Source organism: Sesamum indicum, linkage group LG13 (assembly GCF_026168435.1).
Source record: "Sesamum indicum cultivar Baizhima isolate 11 linkage group LG13, ASM2616843v1, whole genome shotgun sequence".
Classification (NCBI taxonomy): Eukaryota; Viridiplantae; Streptophyta; class Magnoliopsida; order Lamiales; family Pedaliaceae; genus Sesamum; species Sesamum indicum.
The window spans coordinates 9,617,955-9,637,902 of record NC_142669.1 but is presented as its reverse complement, the minus strand read 5'-3'; the positions used below and the strand labels follow the sequence as shown (position 1 = coordinate 9,637,902).

General features: G+C 37.6%; 4 protein-coding genes across 6 annotated transcripts; 1 reads left to right on the top strand and 3 right to left on the bottom strand.

The window, feature by feature from the left end:
- Positions 1-940: 940 nt before the first annotated feature.
- Positions 941-4,772, bottom strand: LOC105177015 (ribosome biogenesis protein BRX1 homolog 1). 2 transcript variants are annotated; one of them, XM_020698765.2, is made up of 10 exons: positions 4,676-4,772; positions 4,368-4,586; positions 4,065-4,206; positions 3,886-3,964; positions 3,635-3,759; positions 3,285-3,386; positions 2,566-2,634; positions 2,390-2,488; positions 1,947-2,109; positions 941-1,207 (listed from the first exon to the last, which is right to left on the bottom strand). In XM_020698765.2, the coding sequence occupies exons 2-9, from the start codon at positions 4,565-4,567 to the stop codon at positions 1,978-1,980; spliced, it is 948 nt and encodes a 315-aa protein (XP_020554424.2). In that variant the 5' UTR covers positions 4,568-4,586; positions 4,676-4,772; the 3' UTR covers positions 941-1,207; positions 1,947-1,977. The 2 variants fall into 2 exon arrangements, with proteins under 2 accessions (XP_020554424.2, XP_011098330.2); XM_011100028.3 differs by lacking the exon at positions 941-1,207 and having other exon boundaries at positions 1,676-2,109.
- Positions 4,773-6,190: 1,418 nt separating this feature from the next.
- LOC105177018 (lanC-like protein GCL2) lies at positions 6,191-9,396 on the top strand. The gene is made up of 6 exons (XM_020698764.2): positions 6,191-6,542; positions 6,722-6,900; positions 7,511-7,622; positions 7,749-7,865; positions 7,943-8,254; positions 8,839-9,396. The coding sequence occupies exons 1-6, from the start codon at positions 6,375-6,377 to the stop codon at positions 9,175-9,177; spliced, it is 1,227 nt and encodes a 408-aa protein (XP_020554423.1). The 5' UTR covers positions 6,191-6,374; the 3' UTR covers positions 9,178-9,396.
- Positions 9,397-9,515: 119 nt separating this feature from the next.
- On the bottom strand, positions 9,516-11,303 carry LOC105177016 (protochlorophyllide reductase). The gene is made up of 5 exons (XM_011100029.3): positions 11,165-11,303; positions 10,991-11,089; positions 10,361-10,892; positions 9,879-10,237; positions 9,516-9,791 (listed from the first exon to the last, which is right to left on the bottom strand). The coding sequence occupies exons 1-5, from the start codon at positions 11,216-11,218 to the stop codon at positions 9,633-9,635; spliced, it is 1,203 nt and encodes a 400-aa protein (XP_011098331.1). The 5' UTR covers positions 11,219-11,303; the 3' UTR covers positions 9,516-9,632.
- A 686-nt stretch (positions 11,304-11,989) lies between these two features.
- Positions 11,990-19,768, bottom strand: LOC105177019 (uncharacterized). Of its 2 annotated transcripts, none has more exons than XM_011100031.3 (7): positions 17,688-19,767; positions 16,298-16,388; positions 15,133-15,290; positions 14,956-15,007; positions 14,793-14,875; positions 14,499-14,598; positions 11,990-13,161 (listed from the first exon to the last, which is right to left on the bottom strand). In XM_011100031.3, the coding sequence occupies exons 1-7, from the start codon at positions 19,332-19,334 to the stop codon at positions 12,563-12,565; spliced, it is 2,730 nt and encodes a 909-aa protein (XP_011098333.1). In that variant the 5' UTR covers positions 19,335-19,767; the 3' UTR covers positions 11,990-12,562. The 2 variants fall into 2 exon arrangements, with proteins under 2 accessions (XP_011098333.1, XP_011098334.1); XM_011100032.3 differs by having other exon boundaries at positions 12,961-13,178; positions 17,688-19,768.
- Between the last annotated feature and the right edge of the window lie 180 nt (positions 19,769-19,948).

Genomic DNA, 19,948 nt, shown 5'->3' with positions numbered 1-19,948 from the left:
ATATATTTTAAAATTTAAACACTAAAATAAATCATTACGTCTAAGAATAAAAATTAAAAAGATTGTATAGACAGCAAAAACAATGAACTATTTATTATTGAAGGTAGATTATATTGATATTTTTTAAATTTAAATTCAATTACACAAATATCCCTATAAAATTACAAAAATATACCTCTCGAAGTTATAGTTGTAATTATAATTAAACATTTACATTCCATATTCAGCGGTGAAGTCTTAAACAAACATCCGATGAGGTAATTACACTATGATCTCTTAAGGAATGTATCATAACTTTATAAATATATGGAGTGTTTATGTAACTAAATCTAATATAAGGGAGCGTTGATGTAATTTACTTTAATATTAAGGGTAAATTACAGCTACCTTCCTTGAGGTTTGGTATGCTACGAATACTCTTTTATTATTTGAAAAATTACAAATACCCCCCTCTAAATAGAAAATAGTTATGTAGTCCATAAATAGTAAAGTGGGTATTATTATTTTATCCTTGCTGAGATTTTTTAATAAATATAAAAGAATATTAGATTGGGTAAAATAAATATTCCATAGGCTCAATATTAGTTCATAAAAATATTTTAAAAAATTTTAAAAATATACAAAATTTTCATTTATAATGCAAAACGGTATTTTGGTTAGTTCAACAGAAAAATTGGATGGAAACCTAACGAAAGCTAACGAAACGGACTCGTAGTTGGACGGATGGTAAAACGAGGGGAGTATTTGTAATTTTTTAAATAATGATGAGGTATTTATAATTATACCAAATTTAAAAAAATAAAAGTGATTGTAATTTACATTGAAATTAAGTTAAGTTTTATTGTCAACAAATAGTAGTCTGCTCATTCTTAAAATGATGAAAGTTTTCTATTATAAGATTGAAATTTCATGATTAGCTTAAGTGATGAACACATGCACATTTGGACATTCAAAGTTCATCTCAATTATTGATGTGGGGTCGTGATTGGCTTGATGAGTATATATATGTATATAGAGTGTTGGAGTACAGCTCATCCCATCCGTACCTTTCAAATAAGTGGAGGAGATGAGACATACACCAATTGATCTGCGGCTGTATACACCACATCACATGATAAGAGCATCTTCTCACCCTCTCCTCCTTTTTTTGTATGTATATGATGACAGGGATATGTTACATCTTCTCTTGAAAGGATAAAAATACACCCTGTAAAGGCAAAACATCAATTCAGGACATCTTTCTTGCTTGGATTCGGTTATTTTCGTTTCCATAATTTTATTTATCGGTACGTCATTAATTATTCATATTAATATTTAGTATTTTTTTTCAATCTCAAACTAAGTTAATTATTTGAGAATCTTTGACGGGGATTCCACGCATATGGCGGGATTCCAGCTTATGTTTAAAAAAAAAAGAAGAAGAAGAGTATCATAAGGGTAAATATAGGAAAACCACTCGTTAGAGGGACTAATTTAGAGAACTGAAAAGCAAGGAACTATTTTGAAGTTATGATCAAAAAGCAGGAATTAAAATGAATTTTACCCGCTACCACACACATACAATATTTGCAGTAGTCAGCCCAACCAAGTAATTTCTCTTCCAATCCATTTTCAGCGGGTAATAATAATTCAACAAAAATTAACAGTTTCTTACAAATTAAATCGAGTCCGTATGTATCGATCCAATTCGCATGCGCAAGCAGCATTTACCATAGTGATCGTGAGATTTCAGCATCCGACAAACAAAATAGAGTAAAACTGCGCAACGACCTAAGCCTTAAGCTTATGCAGTTTGAAGTTAACCATGAGACGAAAAGATCAGGTACCACTTTAAACATTTTAACTATGTAAAAATCATCGACTTTCAGATGCTACTAAACAAACATCGATAGCATTCTATCCTTCGAGTAATGTGCTGAAGGTATGTAACTGTATGCGGACTTTACCGAGCATTTGAGACTACGTTTGATTAGCTTTTCACTCTTTCCACATATCAGCAAATTCATCAACTTCCAGGGGATTTTCCAGCTCGTGCATCTTCCTCCTAGTCTTGGCTTTAACTTTCTTTGCATATTTTCCAGCCTTCTGCCTTTTATCCAATGACCGAATCTGGTGACATTAGCAACAACATATAGCTAGACTCATCAGCCTGGAAATTTATGCTTTATTATTAAAAAATCGATGTAAATTGATGACTGCCTTACATAACACATGCACTGATAAGAGGACGAAATGAAAATGGCAAAGAGGTAGCAGAGCCACATCAATTAGGATAGACCATCCCACCAGAAGCAAAAGCAACTACGTGATATTTTCACTCCCAGCAGCCCAAAAATCATAGAGAACACGAAATTACAAAGCAAACTAAGACCCTACTTGAACAGCTAACCTGGTTTGGTGAGACATAAAATGGATTCTCATATAGTGTTGGACCACCAAAACTGCCACCAAATATCTTAATGGGATTCAGACAGAATCTTGGGCCAACCTATCCGACAGAACCATGTCAGTCCAAACAATTTATAAGCATCCAGGTGTACATAAACATATTGTTCCTTGACAAACCTCAACCAATGTCATCTTTTCCAAGTCTCCACGGTCTAGTTTCTGTGCTCCACCATGGGGACATGATATCTGCTTCAAGAAAAAGAAGATATCATGATAAATATTTCAAGAATACTAACAACCCACGAGATCTGTTAATACCCAACAACTAGCAGAAAATGGTTCAAATTCATACCTCCTTAGGAACATAAAACAGTTGATGTTTGTGATATATATTCTCTCTCTGTGTGTCTATGTGCGTGGGTGGGGGGAGGGGGGGTGTTTCAATCCTTCACTAACACTACTCGCAAATCTGGAATAATGAAAAATCTTCATTGTGGAATCATCTAGATCAACTTAATAGAGATAAAATAGGAAATACAGAAAGATGAAATGCTTACTAATATAACTTGACAATTCTATTAGTGTTAATATGGCTTCAGAAGATTACTCAGATTACTTAGATTATCACTTTCATATTTTCGATGCTACTAGTTGGAAACTTAAAAAATCTTCAATACTGTAATTGGAATATAAATAACTTGATAAGCACTTCATATACACAATTAATCCATACATACGCTGGCTAATTCTGCGGAACAAACCTTCTATATCTACCAAGTCAAATAATGAATTGCATATTACAAGAATCATGGACTAGATGATTCAACGCAAATATGCTTCCTATTTCTATATGATTAAAACCCAATCATTCATATTTACGCATTCTCATCACCAACCTGGTAATTCCGGAACCATATGTGGTCATCAGCAATTGAGAAGACAAATACATGATCATGGTAAGGCTTAGATTTCCGGTGATCCTTTGGAGTGCCAAATATCTGAACAAAGAAGGGCATGAAACACAGGCATTTGAGTCCCAAAGCAACAAACAAAGATATTAAGGAACTCATGAGACCAAGGGGATCAACAAATGGAATTGCAGATAAGAAACTTAAAAAGTAAAATAAAAATGACAGTGACTTGTTAATCAATTGCAACTGAAACAAGTCAGAAGACAACTATTCAAACTTCAGTGCTCAGAACATGAAAAGAATTGAATGAATATTCTTCAAATAACCACAGATACCTGAGAAATCATCTCTTTTAAAAGCTTCCAGTGAGGGCTTTTATCAAAGTTGGATGAAAAGGTCAGGATAGGACGTGAACCCTTCAGATGATTTCCAGTAAGTTTCAATTCTTCCATCGTGTGCACTTCAAACACACAAACAAGATACAGAATTAGCCCATGTTCTCTCATAGGAAGAGGGTGGCCAGAGATTATGGATCTGATAAACCACAAGAACTCCTAATACAAGATTCACATAAAGCCACTCATACCCGCATTAACCAAAAATTTGACAGAAGGACCATTGGGGCACTTGGCCATCCATAAGTAGAGGTCTTTGCCTTTCCTGCACTGAGAGACTTCTGCATATGAGTCCATGACAACATAGCTCAACTTTTGTATCTATAATCAGGATTTCAACACAAGATTTAGGTACTTCCATGACACATACCTCAAAAAACAAACAAGAAGAGCAGCTCTTGAGCTCAACGAGCTCATTCAAAGCAGTCCCTTTACTCTCCTTGGACTCGACCTTGTTATCTTTCTTACAGTGAGGCAGAAGGTCAACCAAGTTCAACATCAAATGCCGATACCTAAACATCCATATCCAACAAAGAAACACTAGATAAGCCCATACAAGCCGCTGAAGCAAGCCCCATCAACATAAAATGACCAGCATAATCCAATACCGACTAAAAAAAACGTCAAATGAAGAAATCCTCTTCACTAAAATTCAAGAAACGAAATAAAACACCTGAAACTAATGCGGCGCGAACAAGTGACCAAGACTTTCTCTTTATTCCGAAAACCCACACGAAAACTGTCATTCTCCTTCTTATCTTCATCACTGTTCTTAAAGCCAAGAAGCGTCCTCTTCGGCCTTTCTGGCGCACTATCGTCCTTCTTCACATCGACCGCAGCCTCGGCTTCACTGTGTTTTCGCTTATTACCCATTTGAACACAATGAATCTCCCTAACAACAACGAAAAAAACAAAAATCGTAACAAGTACTAATGTGAAAACATTCGTTTGTATCTATACAGAAGTTCAATCTTGAATTACCTGTGGCCGGACGAAGAACAAAAGAGGAATGTAGTAGAGATGAGACTAAACCCTAAACCCTAATTCAGTTAACAAGCAATTGTAATTTTACTACGCCATAGATGCAGACAGAAGGGCTTTTCATAGGTCCGGCCCAACAAACCGATTCCTGATGGGCTTTTCTGGGCTCCAACTTTCTGCCAAATGGCCCAATAACAAAGTTGGGCTCTTAAGTAATAATTAAATTGTGAAAAAACAAATATTTGAACTATTTTTTTATTATATACAAAGTAGTCATCGTAGCACGCAGTACTTACGTGTATATAATCAAATAGATAAGATATCAATTTTATAAATAAAAATAAATATAAAATTAAAAGTGGATCAAATTATTAACACGAGTGAAAGTGAAGAATAAATATAATAGTATATTAACGGCCCAAATATAATGTGAACTTTGAAATAAATAAATAATTATATTGATCCAAACGTCAGGCGTACAATTTGTAATTTAAATTTTAGTATAATAGTGTCACAGATAACCATTTGCGAGTGAAATTTTTTTTTTTTATATAGTATATTGGTGTAGATTAATATATTATGGGCTCGTTTACTTCGAGTGATGGGATTATGTTAGTACAAATTAATGATAGATTAAATATGAGATAAATAAAATTATCATACTATATACCTTGTTTACTTGTATCAATAAAATTTAAGATTATTGAATAATTATTGTGTGATAATTTTGTGTTGTAATTATTTTTGTAGTTGTTATAAGGGATAATAATAAAACAAAAAAATCAATGTCACATATTCACATCACAAATATAAAATATTTACAAATACTTAAACTTCCAAATTATACATTTTTGTCCTATCAATCACGGTTTCTTTTATTAATAGTATCGTAAATTATAAAAATTATCACTTTTAATTATTTTGTTGAATTTATTTAGTATGTTAATAATAATAAAAAAAACTATGTGGTTGTTAACTTGGATCTTTTGATAAACAGCTATTTGGTGTTTTTAGTTAAAATACTAATTAAATGTGATGGAAAAATTTAAATTATTTTTTTATAATTTATGGATTCAACATTCATTAATAAAAATTCTATAACTAATGAGTCGAAAAATTGTCATTAAAATATAAGATATAGGATCTCTTTTCATCCTGTAACAGAACTTTTTTAATTTTGATCTCATTGATTATGAAATTCTAACTTTTAATATCATAAATTTTAGAAAATGATTCAAGATATATTTCATTACAATATACATGATCGTTAGATCCTATTATTTTTTTATTCCATTTGTTATAAGATTATTACTTTTGATCTCATAATCTAGAAATAATAATAATAATTTTTATCTAAGTATTTAAAGTCATGTCGTTTTTTCGATTAAATATATAATGAAAATGTGTCAGAGACTAAAAATATTATTTTTTTAAAAAATTATAGAACAAAAATATGAGTATTGGGTGACTAAGTAGACCAAATATACAAAGACCTGCGAACAAAAAATGTTCTTTTTCTTTCAAACGGGAAATAGTTCATTAAAACCACTTTAGTTTGTGGCCAGATGCCCGTAGCTTCCACAAGCTTCATCACTCACCTAAGTGCTGGAAGAGCTCTCAGCTCCGTTTCAAAAACCCCAAGAATCAACAACCCAATTCGTGAAGAAAATCCACTAAGAACAAAATAATCTTGGAGAAAATGGCTGATCGCTTCTTCCCTAACGAAATGCCTGATTACATCCTGGAAACACCGTCTGTAGAATCAGCCGCAGTTGCTGCCTCTGATTCACTCACCAAGCTTCTCCACCTTCCTTATAGAACCCTCTCCGAAGGGCTCAAGAAAGCAGCTTTGGACCTCAAAGATACAGTAAGTATCTCAGTTCACTCCCTTTTGATCATTTCCCAGATGGCGTTTCTCTGTTTACACTGTTTTCTTGAAAATATGTAATCCGTTGGAGAAGAAATGGAAGACCTTTTCAGAAATTCTAATGCTTTTCTGGGTTGAATGTGGGAGTTTTTCTTGACTTGCGAGGTTTGTTGTTGTAGGTGGTGAAGGAGACGTGGGTAGGGAAAGGAAATCGTGTAGGTGATTATACGTTGTATACTGGGGCTCTGGGCACTGCTTTCTTGCTGTTTAAGGCTTATCAGATTACTGGAGACAAGAATGATCTTGCTCTTTGCTCTGATATCATTGAGGCCTGTGACTCCGCGTCTCGAGGCTCTGGGTATTTTCAGTTTTCTCTTTGTTTCTCTATGAATGAAAGTATTTTGCTTTTGGGATGAAAATTCTTGACTTAACTACTAGGTTGTAGGTCGAACAGTTGCTTGAATTTGACTAGATTGGGGTTTCTTTATGGTTCTTGGATTTTGTGATGTTGTGTTCTGATAAAAGGTTTGCTTTGATGCTTGACAATGTTGGAGATGAGTTGGCTTTGGATTTTTCATATAGAACATCTTCAGGATGTTTGATTTTGTGGGACTTGAAAAAAGTTCAAATTAGTTGTAGTTTGTTCTCTAAAAGCTTTGCCATTTGCGGCCATGGTGTGCTTAGAAGAATTTCGATAAGAAAAGGATGTGTTGATGCTAATGTCAGGTCTGATCACATTATAGCTGAGAGTATAATGAGTTAAAAGCACAAGACAGATGGATGGAAGTAGAATGAGAATTATGATTATTCTATAGGTTGGTTGGGATGGTCTATTTGTCCGGCTTACAGCTCACGTGTAGGTGCCTACTCGGCCTTATATGCATATCTTATGACTTTTATCCCGATCATAAACCACGTAACTTATTGCAGTATTGCCGGCATAATCGGGTGGTGTTTGTAAACTGCAGGCGTGTGACTTTCATATGTGGACGGGCTGGTGTATATGCTCTTGGTGCCGTAGCAGCACACCATAAAGGCGATAAAGAATTATGTCATCAATACTTGGCACAGTTCAAAGAGGTAGTGCAACTTTCCCACAAATGCCACTTGCTTTCAGCACCCGATTCAACCCTTTTCTTGGTTGCTAATTGCTATTCTTTTTTGTTGTATTAATATATTGGCTTGCATTTTCCAAATTGAGTTCAGATTAAGCTTTCCAAGGACCTTCCAGATGAACTGTTGTATGGGAGAGCTGGGTTCTTGTGGGCATCTTCATTCTTAAACAAAAATATTGGCAAAGACACAATTTCTTCCACCAGAATGGTACCCTTCACTGTCATGTCAAGTTTCTTGACTGCATTTAAGATAGCCCTATTCATTTGATTCAAATATTTATACAGAGGGCTGTTGTTGATGAAATTATAAAATCTGGTCGGCAATTGGCGAAAGGAAGATGTCCTTTGATGTTTGAATGGCATGGAAAAAGATACTGGGGAGCTGCGCATGGGCTTGCTGGGATTATGTATGTGTTAATGGATATGGACCTGACGCCGGATGAGGTGGAGCATGTCAAGGGCACACTACGTTACATGATAAAAAATCGTTTTCCTAGCGGAAATTACCCTTCAAGTGAAGGAAGTGAAACGGATAGACTCGTTCACTGGTGCCATGGAGCTCCTGGTGTTGCTCTTACTCTAGCAAAAGCAGCCAAGGTATAAGATATAACCAGTAACTAATGTCTGTTTTCTTCTGCTTTCTAATATGTTTATTCCATGAAGAGCTATAAATTAACTCGTTTTGCTATTAGTACTTCTTAATATTTTCACTTTAACTTGTCTGATTCTAAAGCAGTCGGTTTGATAACCAAAGTCAAAGTGTCAGCTGTATCTTCCATTATCTTCTGGAATAATCATAATGAGTTCGATAGTAGGTGCTGTCTCAGCAAAATGAAGAAACTTTATGCTTTGGGGGGAGTTAGATGGCATCTACACAGTAAATTTGATGACTAAATTTTTTTTTTTTTTCTCTACTTCTTTGAAGATTCTATCCAATCTAACAATTCATGAGGTGATATTAGCTTACTGAGGTGGATCAAGTCACCAAGCATCCATACATCATAGTTTCTCAAGCTTATCTTCAAAAGTTAGAAAAAAACAAAAGCATAAGGCCTGCATCTAGGCTGTCCTGTAAATCCTTTACCAAATAGAAGCTTCTATAACTTTGCTGTAGTTTAAGTTTTCAAATAGAAGTAACTCAATAAACAAAATATTGCTCAAAATTTCATCCATGTTATCAGGTTTTTGCAAGTGAAGAGTTTCTGCAAGCAGCAATTGATGCGGGGGAAGTCGTATGGAACCGAGGCCTGCTTAAACGAGTCGGAGTATGTCATGGCATAAGTGGGAATGCCTATATATTTCTTTCACTCTACCAGTTAACAGGTAAACAGGAGTTCTTATACAGAGCAAAAGCATTCGCATGCTTTCTTCATGATCGGGCTCAAATTCTCATATCAGAGGGCATTATTCACGGAGGTGATCGACCATATTCACTGTTTGAAGGCATCGGTGGAATGGCTTATCTGTTTCTGGACATGACCGAACCATCTCAGGCTAGGTTTCCAGCTTATGAACTTTAGTGTACTTTGTGCATGCATAGATGTGTGTACTAGTACGATGTATATTGCATGTAGTTTTCTTTGCAACTCGGATGAACCTTTTGCATGTACTTTTTCTTTGTAACTCCAACAAGTTCGTCGTAAGAAGGAAGAGACCCTTTTAGTTTGGACACCATGTAAATTCCATATAGAATGTAATTTTCTTTTCAAGTTAATCCCATACCAACTTATTCTGGTGTATATCTTCGTTTTTCCTTGTTCAGATCAGTTGGTTCGTTGATGTCAAATGCTTCTGGGAACAATTTTCAGTGAGGTGGTTGTTCCCGTGTGTTTTGATCTATTCAGAATATATATATCCATTTAACGCAAAGTTGGATCGAGTGATTTATTATGATTCTAACAAGAATTTTACAGAAATTTTGTTTCTTCACCGATGTTTAGCACCAAAAGATTTCCTCAATCCAAAAATCCTTAGCTTAGTCACGCAAACCAACGAGCTTCTCACTAATTTCCCACACTTTACGTGCTTTATCGGCATCACTGGCTTCCTCAGACAACTGGTTCTCAAATGAAGCTGAGTCCTTGTTCCAGCTCCAGTACACACCTGACTTTGTCAAGCTTGGGTCACTCACAACCTGCAATCACCAATCCATCACGGGTAAACGCCATTGTTTAATTTGCATTCATCTTGCTAGAATCAATGCTGCAGTTGTTAACTTTACCTGTGCAAGTCTTTTTCCAGCCTCTTCCTCTGAAACAAAGCCCTTTGTGATGAACTTTTGGAATGGAGGGAAAAGCAGCCGGAAAAGTGGAATGTGCTCCCTGAACAACCCGGTCGTGGCTATGCAGCCGGGGTATAAGGAAGCAAATGTGATGCCAGTATCCTCATGGTAACGTCGGTGAAATTCTTGCATGGTCAGCATGTTGCAGACCTTGCTATCCTTGTATGCCTTGGCACCATCAAAGTCTGCGCCGTCTATCATGGAAGAGCTGTTCAGCCCATTCAGTCCTCCTTGGAGTCCCCTCAAGTCCCCAAGATTTGCCTTTGGAGGTACATTTCCAGCCAAGGTATTTGTATTCCCTGAAATATAGTCATAAGAGAAGCATTGGTGAACTTTGAATTTAAACAGGCTTGCCTAACATAGCAACTCATCTCCAAACAGCGTAAATTCTGCATTTCAATTTGATGACTTGTTTGCCATACCTGTGATTGAGCCGACGATTATGAGCCTCTTCGACGGGTAATCAGACTGCTTCAAGTCATCAAGCAGCAATCTTGAAAGAAGGAAGTGGCCAAGATGGTTAGTCCCAACACTAAGCTCAAACCCATCAGCTGTATACGAAGGTTCCCTGGCAGTCGGTTGGTAGACTGCTGCATTACAAACCAAGACGTCGAGGGGTCGGCCAGATCGCTTGAAGTTATCGACAAACTGCCTCACACTATCAAGTGAAGCAAGGTCCAAATGCATGATGGTATAATTTTCCTTGGCCATCCCAACAGATTTTGCTGCTCTCTCAGCCTTGAGGAAGTCCCTGCAGGCCATAATTACATGCCATTTCCCGCTCTCCGCCAAGGCTTTAGCCGTCGCCAGGCCTAAGCCGGAGGAGGCTCCGGTGATGATCACACTGCCTTTCCTCAAAGTTTTCTTCCCTTGGACCGTGGCCGGAGTGAAAGTTGGAGACGTTGCCACCGCCTCTACTCTAACGGCCGGTAACTTCCTCGAGCCAAATTCTCTCTGCAAGAAGTCCAATCTCCATGAGTAACCTCAATTCTTGATCCATAAACGCACACACATATACACACATTCTTGCAACCTATACATAGATCATGTACCTTGGATTTCAATGCAGCAGAAGTAAAGTCAGCCTTAACATGGTCTGAGAGTGAAACTCCAAAAAGACTGGAATCCTTCAAACATGCACCGGATTTTCCCTGTAATAATGTTGTTACATTTAGACAAGAATACATGTGCTCTCTGGGATTCATTGTAGCAATGAAAAAACAAACCTCTTTGTGAATTGGATATGCAGAGGGGATCAGAGCAGCAGCCTGTAAAGCCATTACAAGATATTAATGTTACTGGGAAAGAGACCTTGTAAGAGATTTTTCTTTTGCTACAAATCTAAGTAGCATAAGATACTTCTGATAGATATATTTATAGTAATTCTTGACCAAAAGGGACTGATGGTTTTGGATATGAAATCCACCACAGATAAGATGATCCTGTGTGGAAGTATATGCCACATGGACTTGGAACACCAATCAGATTCTGTGGTTGTGATTTCCTCTGATATTTTCATTTATTACTAGTGTTTGTAGTGTGGGTGGCAGAGGTCTCCCCACAATTATGGGCTTGGGTATGGGGAAAATGATAAAGGGATAATGTTTGGTGAGGCTCTTTGGGTGAGGAGTATGGTACCATAACTCCCCAGGAGAGCAGTCTGTCTGTGAAGTGGCTGGTTTTGAGTTCTTTGCCACAAGTTAGAGACACAGCCCATATCTTAGATTAACTGTTCTTATAGACAAAACTTGTATTATTCCATTTTATATTTTAATGGTTTTGTCAAGGCCGCTTATGTTGTAATATGAGTTATTCAATCCAAACAACAGACCTTCATAATGTAAAGTAAATATTGAACAGTTTATATAACCTAATAATAAAAAGTAAACGGTAAATAAAAATATTGTTATTACATTATGTGAGTTGGGTAAACTTGAAAAAAGTTTCATATGTTTAAAAAAATAGTTTAATATCTTATAAATAAGTGAAATTATCATATATTTTTAATAAATTTAGCCGAACATGGTAGGAATCTAGCAGTAGATGAACAATTGAACAAGAGGAAACGCAAATGATACTTGTTTTTTTTTTCTTTTTGCTTGTGAAGAATGTCTGTCAATTACAAAATCATGTACAGAAAAGAGTACATTAAAACTGGGATGTGCAATGAACATGGAAATGCTCATCCTTTTCACATTCCAGTTTCAGCTTTAGCTTCACTCCCAACTTTTATGTATACAACGCCCTAAATAAAATTGAATGAATTGATAAAGAATTTGGCTTAGATGACAACGCCCCCTTAACTCTACACTTCCCGATTACACAAAATAAATCGGTGTCTAAAACTCAATGCTGTAACATCTTCTTTACCTTTTGCCCACCCCCCTCTTCTTCACTCCTGAGAATTCTACTTTTTCACCAGTGCCGTCAGCAAGGCTTCTTGGCTGAGTCGTGGATCCGACTGGCACAGGTACAAGAAAATACAAAAAGAAAGAAAAAAAAAAAAAGAAATAGAGAACTCGCTAATATTACAACCTCTCTGATATCTGTACAAATTTTTGCATACTTGGGGCTTAGGACTCGTTGAGGTGCTTATAGTCACGTGTTTCAGAGTCCCTTGATGCCTAAATTCGAACAGGCAATCCGAAGTTCTGGAAAGTCCTGATTTCTCCTGTGAGGCCTGCAGTTACTATGACCATACCCCAGGCTGACCGGTTTTGGTAGAAACCGTTAGAGAAGTCTACGCTGACACGAGGGCTACGGCTCTTAGTAGCTGAGAGAAGTTTCTCCTCAGGCCATGTTACTGAGATTCTATCAAAGAGGTAGCTGTTTGTGGCGCTAGATAGAGTTCCATTAAGAGGGCTGTTACTGCACCCAGATGCTAATGGCGAGCCTTCGCTGCCGTTAGTTTCTTCGACTGGTGTAGTTGGATGGTATGCATTTAATACGTCTTCAAGACGATCAAGTGCACCGTTTTGCCTTCCAGCACAAGTATCTTGGAGACCCCATGTGTCGGAAATGCCAGGCCAGGGGATTGCCACAGATACGTCTCGACAATGGAAAAGCTCGTAAGACCGAGTAACAGTAACACCTTTGCTTCTGTTTGGTCGGGATTCACCTTCATGTCTCCATACATAAACATATGAATCTTCACTGGCAGAAACTACATATTTCCCATTAGAAGTGAGGGAGGCTGAAATTTGGCTGTTTGCATTGCGGAACCCTGTAGAAGATTTAGCACTAATTTATTGGCTATAAGAATTTTGTAAAGTATATGAACCAAAGACAATCTTCACATATGGCAAATTAAAGGATAAAAGGTAAAACAAGAAGATAGCTCAAAAATTGTATACTTAAAAACTTGACCTCACAAATGAATCATACAAGGAGACAATGAATATTATCCTTTAATTTATTAGGTATTCGGAGTTCAAATAATAGATGAAGACGACGGGAATATATAATGTAATAAGAAAATAAATGAGTTCCTAAAACCAAACAATTGAATTAGAGATCTCATACACCTAAATGTCGTAACCCTACTTAATGCAATCTCAGATCATAGCCAGGAGGAACAAATTTCCACATGCCATGTCATTTAGTGTTACAAAGGGAACTAAGTGTATTCCTCTTGAATGGTAAAAAATAGAGAAGATCTCATTCAGTAATTGAAAACTAAGAAGAGTACACTCCATGTACGAGCTAATCACCCCTACACTTGTATCAGCAATATTCTTGTTTCCATGGTGTCAGAATATACGAGTCCATGCAATAATCTCTCACTTCTCATATTAGCCTTCCAGAAGATGCTAAACCATGCATATGAAACTCAAGTCTCAACAGTAGAAAAATATATTACGACTAAATTCGACACTAATTTCAGTTTTTCCACACATCACTCTTATAACTGTTCCAAGACCTCTGCAAAATATCCATCATTTTGACGAGATCTTAGCCATAAAACTAGAAGTTCCAGGAAAATAATGCGGCCAAGAAAGGTATACAATGCAGGTTCAGGTTAGACAATTGATAAGGAACACACTCATATATTTAGATGGAAGTAGAAACGCAGGGTTTGGATTACATAGCTGAATGAAAATTAGACATTGCCAGAGACCGAATAGTTCTCAAGCATTATGATCTGAAGTTCTACTTTTATTTGGTAAACATATTCCTAATTCCCATAAGTCACAAATAAAAGAAAAAGTCTTTAACCTATGAGCTATGTACCTTAAAAGAAAGGAACAAAACTGTAAAACTCCAACAGGAATTAATTTACACTTATCCAGAAAACACAAATCCAGATTAGGGCTCAAGACACTTAAACAAAAATGGAAAGTAACAAACAAATGCACTGCAAATTCAAATCCCCAATAAAGCAGAACTTCCATGGGTTTCAAGAAGATAGTAGTATATAGACACCAGGATAACAAGAAAAACTTTTGCAAGTAGCGGTTGTGAAAGACCAAGGCTCATAATTGATAAGCCCCTTTAAAGAAGTCAAGACAACCCAATCACTATGTTAAAGAAATAAAAAAGTTTTATTGCACATCTCCATACCTTTGAACTTGTGAACAAGATCCAGATCAACACCATCTAAGACACGAATTCTGGAATCTGCAGATGTCACAAGCACCTCTGATGTACTTCCTGGTGCGAACTGTGCAATAAAATATGTCAGCAACTATAAGAATAAGTAGAATTTGACTCGTAAGAAAAAGAACTGTGTGTCAGACAGTCTGTAATCTAAAGTACCGGAAAACTGTGCCAGCAACTCGACTCAAACTCCACTGTCTTTTCTTTTGCATAGATAAATAGGTAGTTGATGTAAAAATGGTCAACGAACTGGTTTACCTGGAATCCTGTTATTTTCTTCTGATGAGATTTCTTCTTTTTATTCTGCAAATTGATCTGACTTTTTTGCAGCAATTTATTTTCTGCAACAACACATTGCAGAGATATATAATTTACTTCACAACATAAGCTTATTTTTCTCAACAAAGAAATCATTTCATACCTGATGTGTTGTATAAGCGACAGCTACCTTTGTATGAACCAACTAGTGCCCCCTACCAAAATTTTACAAATATCATTGAGAAAAATCTAACACGTGCGAAGTCAGAGAAAATTTTGACTAACATGCATGGACAATATAAAAGCAATAGCTTTCAGTAATAAATAATCCATCCCTAACCTGTCCATCAGGTGTGTAGCAAGCAGCAGTGACCATTTCATGCAAATCATTCCAATCAACAACTTGGCGATCAGGAATGCTCCATATTCGCACCTTAGCATCTAGAGATCCACTGATGAAGTATCTATCATCAACTGGATTAAACTGGATGCAGGTTACTGTGGCATGGGAAATTCAGAAAATGTTTCAGTAGATTAACCCATATTTTCACTCTATACTTCAAGGAATCATGTAAAATTCACCAGAAACATTACAATGGATATGTTAAATACATAAACTTCCAAGTACATTGGAATTAGGAAAGAACCAAAAGAGTGATATAAGCATGTGATAGACATGGCCAGCTCGATACTAGCTAGGCCAAACTAAAGCCCCTATGTTAATCACTAGGCAAACAACTGAAACTCACAACCACTGCAGAGCGACTTTGTTCCTTTGCCCATATTCATACCCCATATTAACACTCCATAGGTGTCTTTCTTATCAAATGATCAGAACCACCCAACTATCCCCCCTCTCCTTATAGTGACCACAACCATGCCCCCAATTCTACTTTTTCCTTGTGATTCCAGTAAAGCAGTCTCTTCCATTGTGTTCCTTTACGGTCACAAACTGCTAATTATTTCTTCCGTTCATCAGCATATCAAATCATTGTCTCAGTACAAGCTATTTATGCGTAACACAACATTGGACCATGATCAGCACAGACAACCTTGTTCAAGATTTCCAATCTTGTACCGTTGCAACAGGCCTTCATTTTTAAAGTTCAAGTTCATAAAATAACTACAAGTAGAGGTATTTCAAGATCATGAATCATATGGCCCCTTCATATGATTACCAAAATCCCAGATTGATTTTTCTCAGGGTCCATTGCAAACACATCAATTCCTTCCCTCCTTGGTATCCTTCCTCTTCTCCTTTATCTAATCTCTTTCTAAGGCCTTCCACAAAGTCCCAGGTCCATCTTTACTATAACCAACAAGCACACGCACTGGTCCAGCCATAAAGTCATCATAGAAAATGCCATTTTCTTCCAACAGGTCTCAGCCCAATACCATATAGATCCCAGAAGCTCCAGCACCAACCACACTGTAAGGGTAGTCCTTTTTCTAAATGCTAGCAAAGGAATTCCTTGAATGAAGTAACAGAGAATGCAGATAATTACCATAGTCACTGTGTGAAAAGATCTTCAAACAAGACTTGCTAGACAAATCCCACAGACGCACCGTCTTGTCCATTGAAGACGATAGCAGTTGCTGGAGATGAAAGAGAACTGTGAGCAACTTTCCAGGTGCTTGACTAAAATTAAAAGCAAATAACAAACTTTGCAAAATGAAATCATTCTGCACAAGCACGGCATTTAAAATTATCCTTCTTTTTTATGTTTCAATTTTTTCATTCTGGTAGAGGATTTGAGCCAGGAGATGGGCCACATCAATTGCATTTGGCTGAGAAATCTCCAAGTTGAGATGATAAATTTTACATTAACAATTAAAATTTTCTTCTCAACTCCATTGCAAATCAAACAGACATTTCAGGGAACTATTTGCCGAAATATCTGAAAAGAAGCAGAGAAGGAGAACAATTCAAGGTCTGATATACTTAGCAAATAAGTTTTTCATTGTTAAGATGTACTAGTAGATGTTGCAGGCTATTGATTCATAGGAATGACATCTGACTAAAACTATGTTGATAGAACCAAGCGCTATATAAATAAATTCCATAATTTCTTTCAGATTGGTGGGAATCACCATAAAAAATGCTTTAATAAACCAAAAACAAAATACTTTTCCAACCCAAATTCATCGTATTTTATTAAAAGTCACCAACTGGCTTAAAATTGGATAAGCATCATCACAGACAACACTTGAATCAAGAAACTGCAAAATCATTGAAGACATGATGTCTGTCGCCCATGCATTGGTATTACTATTTGAAATTGCAAACCGCCAAGATTCTTGCATCAACAGGAAAAACTTAAGAGATATGCTGCAACAAAAATCTTCACGTAACAATATAATTCCCATGTACTAGGGCACAGTTACTACAGTCTGCAACTATGTTAAAAAGACCTCACTCTATTTACTTGTGTCCCATGATGAATCCCCATTTAATGCAGAAGATAATAAACACCACTTACAACAGATATCACATAGTTTATTACCTTCTCTCTCTCCTTTCAATAGTCAAACATTGATGCTTCCAGTAAGTAAGATAAAAACACAGTCCTTACACAACCTAGCTATTCATTTATACTGAGAGATGCTGGTTAAACCTCCCCAGACAAGGATCTAAAATAAGTATGCTAAACTACTTTTGGTGACTACAGACAAGTATCAGAGGAACTACTTACTATCATCACAAAGAAATTATGAGGCTACAAAAGAAGGTTTACACTGGATCAGAGTCTAATATTATGATACGTGTTTCATTATTCAAAATTTAACATAAGGCAACTCAAAGTTCCACAGGCAAGCAAAAGGAAGACTTCAACTAATCATCGTTATGCCAGTAGAAGAACCATGAGAACAATAAAGGAAAAATAACCAACTAACCTGAGACTTGGACCATGAGAGATCCAGTACATCATCTAAATGTCCTTGAAATGAACAGATAGGTTTGTCTGAAAGGGCAAACACTGTCTCAGGCACCAAAATCTGTTCAAGACTCACAGACTTTCTACTTATAGATGACCTCCCTCGTCTTTTCTTCTCTGAGAGACCATCTAAATTTGGTGACATTGACGACGGCTCTGGCGATCCATTGGCTAGAAACAGAAGATTGAAATTACCATCTTCAGATTTATCAAAAAAGAAATCTCCCTTCCTCTCTGTTTCCACGACCTGCCACACATGAATCACACAGTCTTCACCAGCACTAGCCAGATATTTCCCATCCAAACTGAACTTAATTGCCCAAATTGACCCATTGTGTGCCTGTATCTCCTGGCTCTTGTATAGTGCTGTAAGCTCTTTAACAGATTTCCCATACTGCCTGACTCGGACTCTCTCTGGCCCATGGAAGGAGACATCCTGGCTGTCATCTGTGGCGGAGCTTGACCGCCTCCCACCCTTCTCAGATGATGTGTCCCTCTCATCACTGCTCCTTCTCTCCTTATGCCCTGTAACTGAACTTGCCACATTCTTTATACTCTTCAGCCAACCCCCTCTCTTCTTCAACTTAGATGCACCCCCGAAGCTCCGATCAGCATTTGAATCCAAGCATTCTTTGTTCCCATCTTCAACGTTCTGTCTCCTCATCAACTCCTGTACAATCGGTGAAGTCCCGACACACATCTCGGATGAAAACTCCTCCATGGTTAACTGGCGCCCAGTTCCCACTTCCTTGATCTTTTCCCAAGTCCCATCCTCCCTCACCTCATTCACCACAAATTCCTTTCCATTGTCAAGATTCTTTATCATACATACGCCATTAACATCATCTGACCCGTTACACTCCAAACTCCGGTCCGACTCTTCATTCCTCACGACGGGCAACAAGCTGTTAAAGCTCCCATTTCGTGTACAATCCATTCTAATCTTCACCTTTGGGGGTTTATTTGGAGAAACCGTACTTCTGACAGGCGACTGATTGCTGCTTCTTGATCTTTCCATACGGCAATGGCTTTGAATATCACTCCCGTTATCATTATTTACATCTATACCAATTCCACCTGTTGCCGAATTATTCGAATGAACTTGCGAAGTCTTGCGCGAATTATAGTTTCCATCAGACTTAGATCGGACCATCCCAGATGCTCTACCATTACGATTACTACTATCATCACCATTAACGGAATCACTACTATTATCAAGGACTTTCGAAGTATTATCATCAGTACTGTAAGATTTCTCACCAAGGGGGTTCGAGTGATGGGATGAGAGTGAGAGGGAGAGGGAAGGGCGGTGGCGGAGGAGTGAGGGGTCACGGGTGAGGCCCATCTGGCGGAGGAGGCGGATGCGTCTCTCCTCCACCGACGATGGCTGAGAAATCCAAACATCGTAGTTCTGGGAGACTCCCATGGGGAATTTGGGCACTGGGTCATTGTAATCAGGGCTGCAATTCGAGTTGGGATCGTAGTCTTCTTCTGGGTCGGAAGTGGAAGGAGAGCAAGAGCAAGAAGTGTTGGAGGAAGAGAGGAGCCGGTCGAGCGAGTCGTGGAAGCACTCCTCGTCTTCTTCTTCTTCCCCGGCTTTGCTCATCGTCTATCACCTCCCATCGAATCCAGCTCACAATGCCCGATCCATCTCCCACTGGGGCCGGGCCCCGACCCGAGAACCGACCGAATACTGCTCCCAACCAACTCTCCACTCTCTGCTACAACCTTAGGTATACACGTACGTATTCAGAGAGAGACACACACACAGTATGTGTGCGGGTTTGGAGTGTGTGTGTGTGTGATTGTGTGATTGTGTGGGGAAGCGGAGAGATCGGACAATATTGGAAGAAGGGGTTTTAACTTTGGGGAACTCAGATCCGATGATGAATTAGAGAGAGAGAGAGAGAGAGAGAAAACTGTAGAGAGAGAAGAGTGAGAGTGAGAGAGAGAGAGAGAGAGAGAGAGAAAACTGTAGAGAGAGAAGAGTGAGAGTGAGAGAGAGAGAGAGAGAGAGAGAGAGGAAGGGGGGAACGGTGTCGTGTAGTGATGCGTTGGGGGTGGTTTTGTTTGGTTGTGCTAGTTCTTGAGGGGTGAAAATTATAATTAAACAATAAATTTGGGGCCATTTTGATATAATTTTGGGTAATTAATGACAGAAAAAAACAGACATATGGGTTAGCAGAGAAGGAAGGCAGCCGATGATCCAATAATAATTGA

What these genes read in the sequence shown, in the direction of transcription:
- LOC105177018 (XM_020698764.2), top strand. Translation starts at nt 6,375, where the DNA reads ATGGCTGATCGCTTCTTCCCTAACGAAATGCCTGATTACATCCTGGAA. An exon ending in TCCGCGTCTCGAGGCTCTGG is followed by an intron (nt 6,901 to 7,510) that starts GTATTTTCAGTT and finishes TGTAAACTGCAG; the next exon opens with GCGTGTGACTTTCATATGTG. An exon ending in CAATTTCTTCCACCAGAATG is followed by an intron (nt 7,866 to 7,942) that starts GTACCCTTCACT and finishes ATATTTATACAG; the next exon opens with AGGGCTGTTGTTGATGAAAT.
- LOC105177016 (XM_011100029.3), bottom strand. Translation starts at nt 11,218, where the DNA reads ATGGCTTTACAGGCTGCTGCTCTGATCCCCTCTGCATATCCAATTCAC. An exon ending in CTGCTGCATTGAAATCCAAG is followed by an intron (nt 10,893 to 10,990) that starts GTACATGATCTA and finishes GACTTCTTGCAG; the next exon opens with AGAGAATTTGGCTCGAGGAA. An exon ending in AATCGTCGGCTCAATCACAG is followed by an intron (nt 10,238 to 10,360) that starts GTATGGCAAACA and finishes ACTATATTTCAG; the next exon opens with GGAATACAAATACCTTGGCT.
- LOC105177019 (XM_011100031.3), bottom strand. Translation starts at nt 19,334, where the DNA reads ATGAGCAAAGCCGGGGAAGAAGAAGAAGACGAGGAGTGCTTCCACGAC. An exon ending in CTTTTCACACAGTGACTATG is followed by an intron (nt 15,291 to 16,297) that starts GTAATTATCTGC and finishes CCCATGCCACAG; the next exon opens with TAACCTGCATCCAGTTTAAT. An exon ending in AGAAAATAACAGGATTCCAG is followed by an intron (nt 14,599 to 14,792) that starts GTAAACCAGTTC and finishes TTTATTGCACAG; the next exon opens with TTCGCACCAGGAAGTACATC.
- LOC105177015 (XM_020698765.2), bottom strand. Translation starts at nt 4,567, where the DNA reads ATGGGTAATAAGCGAAAACACAGTGAAGCCGAGGCTGCGGTCGATGTG. An exon ending in AAAAGATGACATTGGTTGAG is followed by an intron (nt 2,489 to 2,565) that starts GTTTGTCAAGGA and finishes TCTGTCGGATAG; the next exon opens with GTTGGCCCAAGATTCTGTCT. An exon ending in TTTATGTCTCACCAAACCAG is followed by an intron (nt 2,110 to 2,389) that starts GTTAGCTGTTCA and finishes TAATGTCACCAG; the next exon opens with ATTCGGTCATTGGATAAAAG.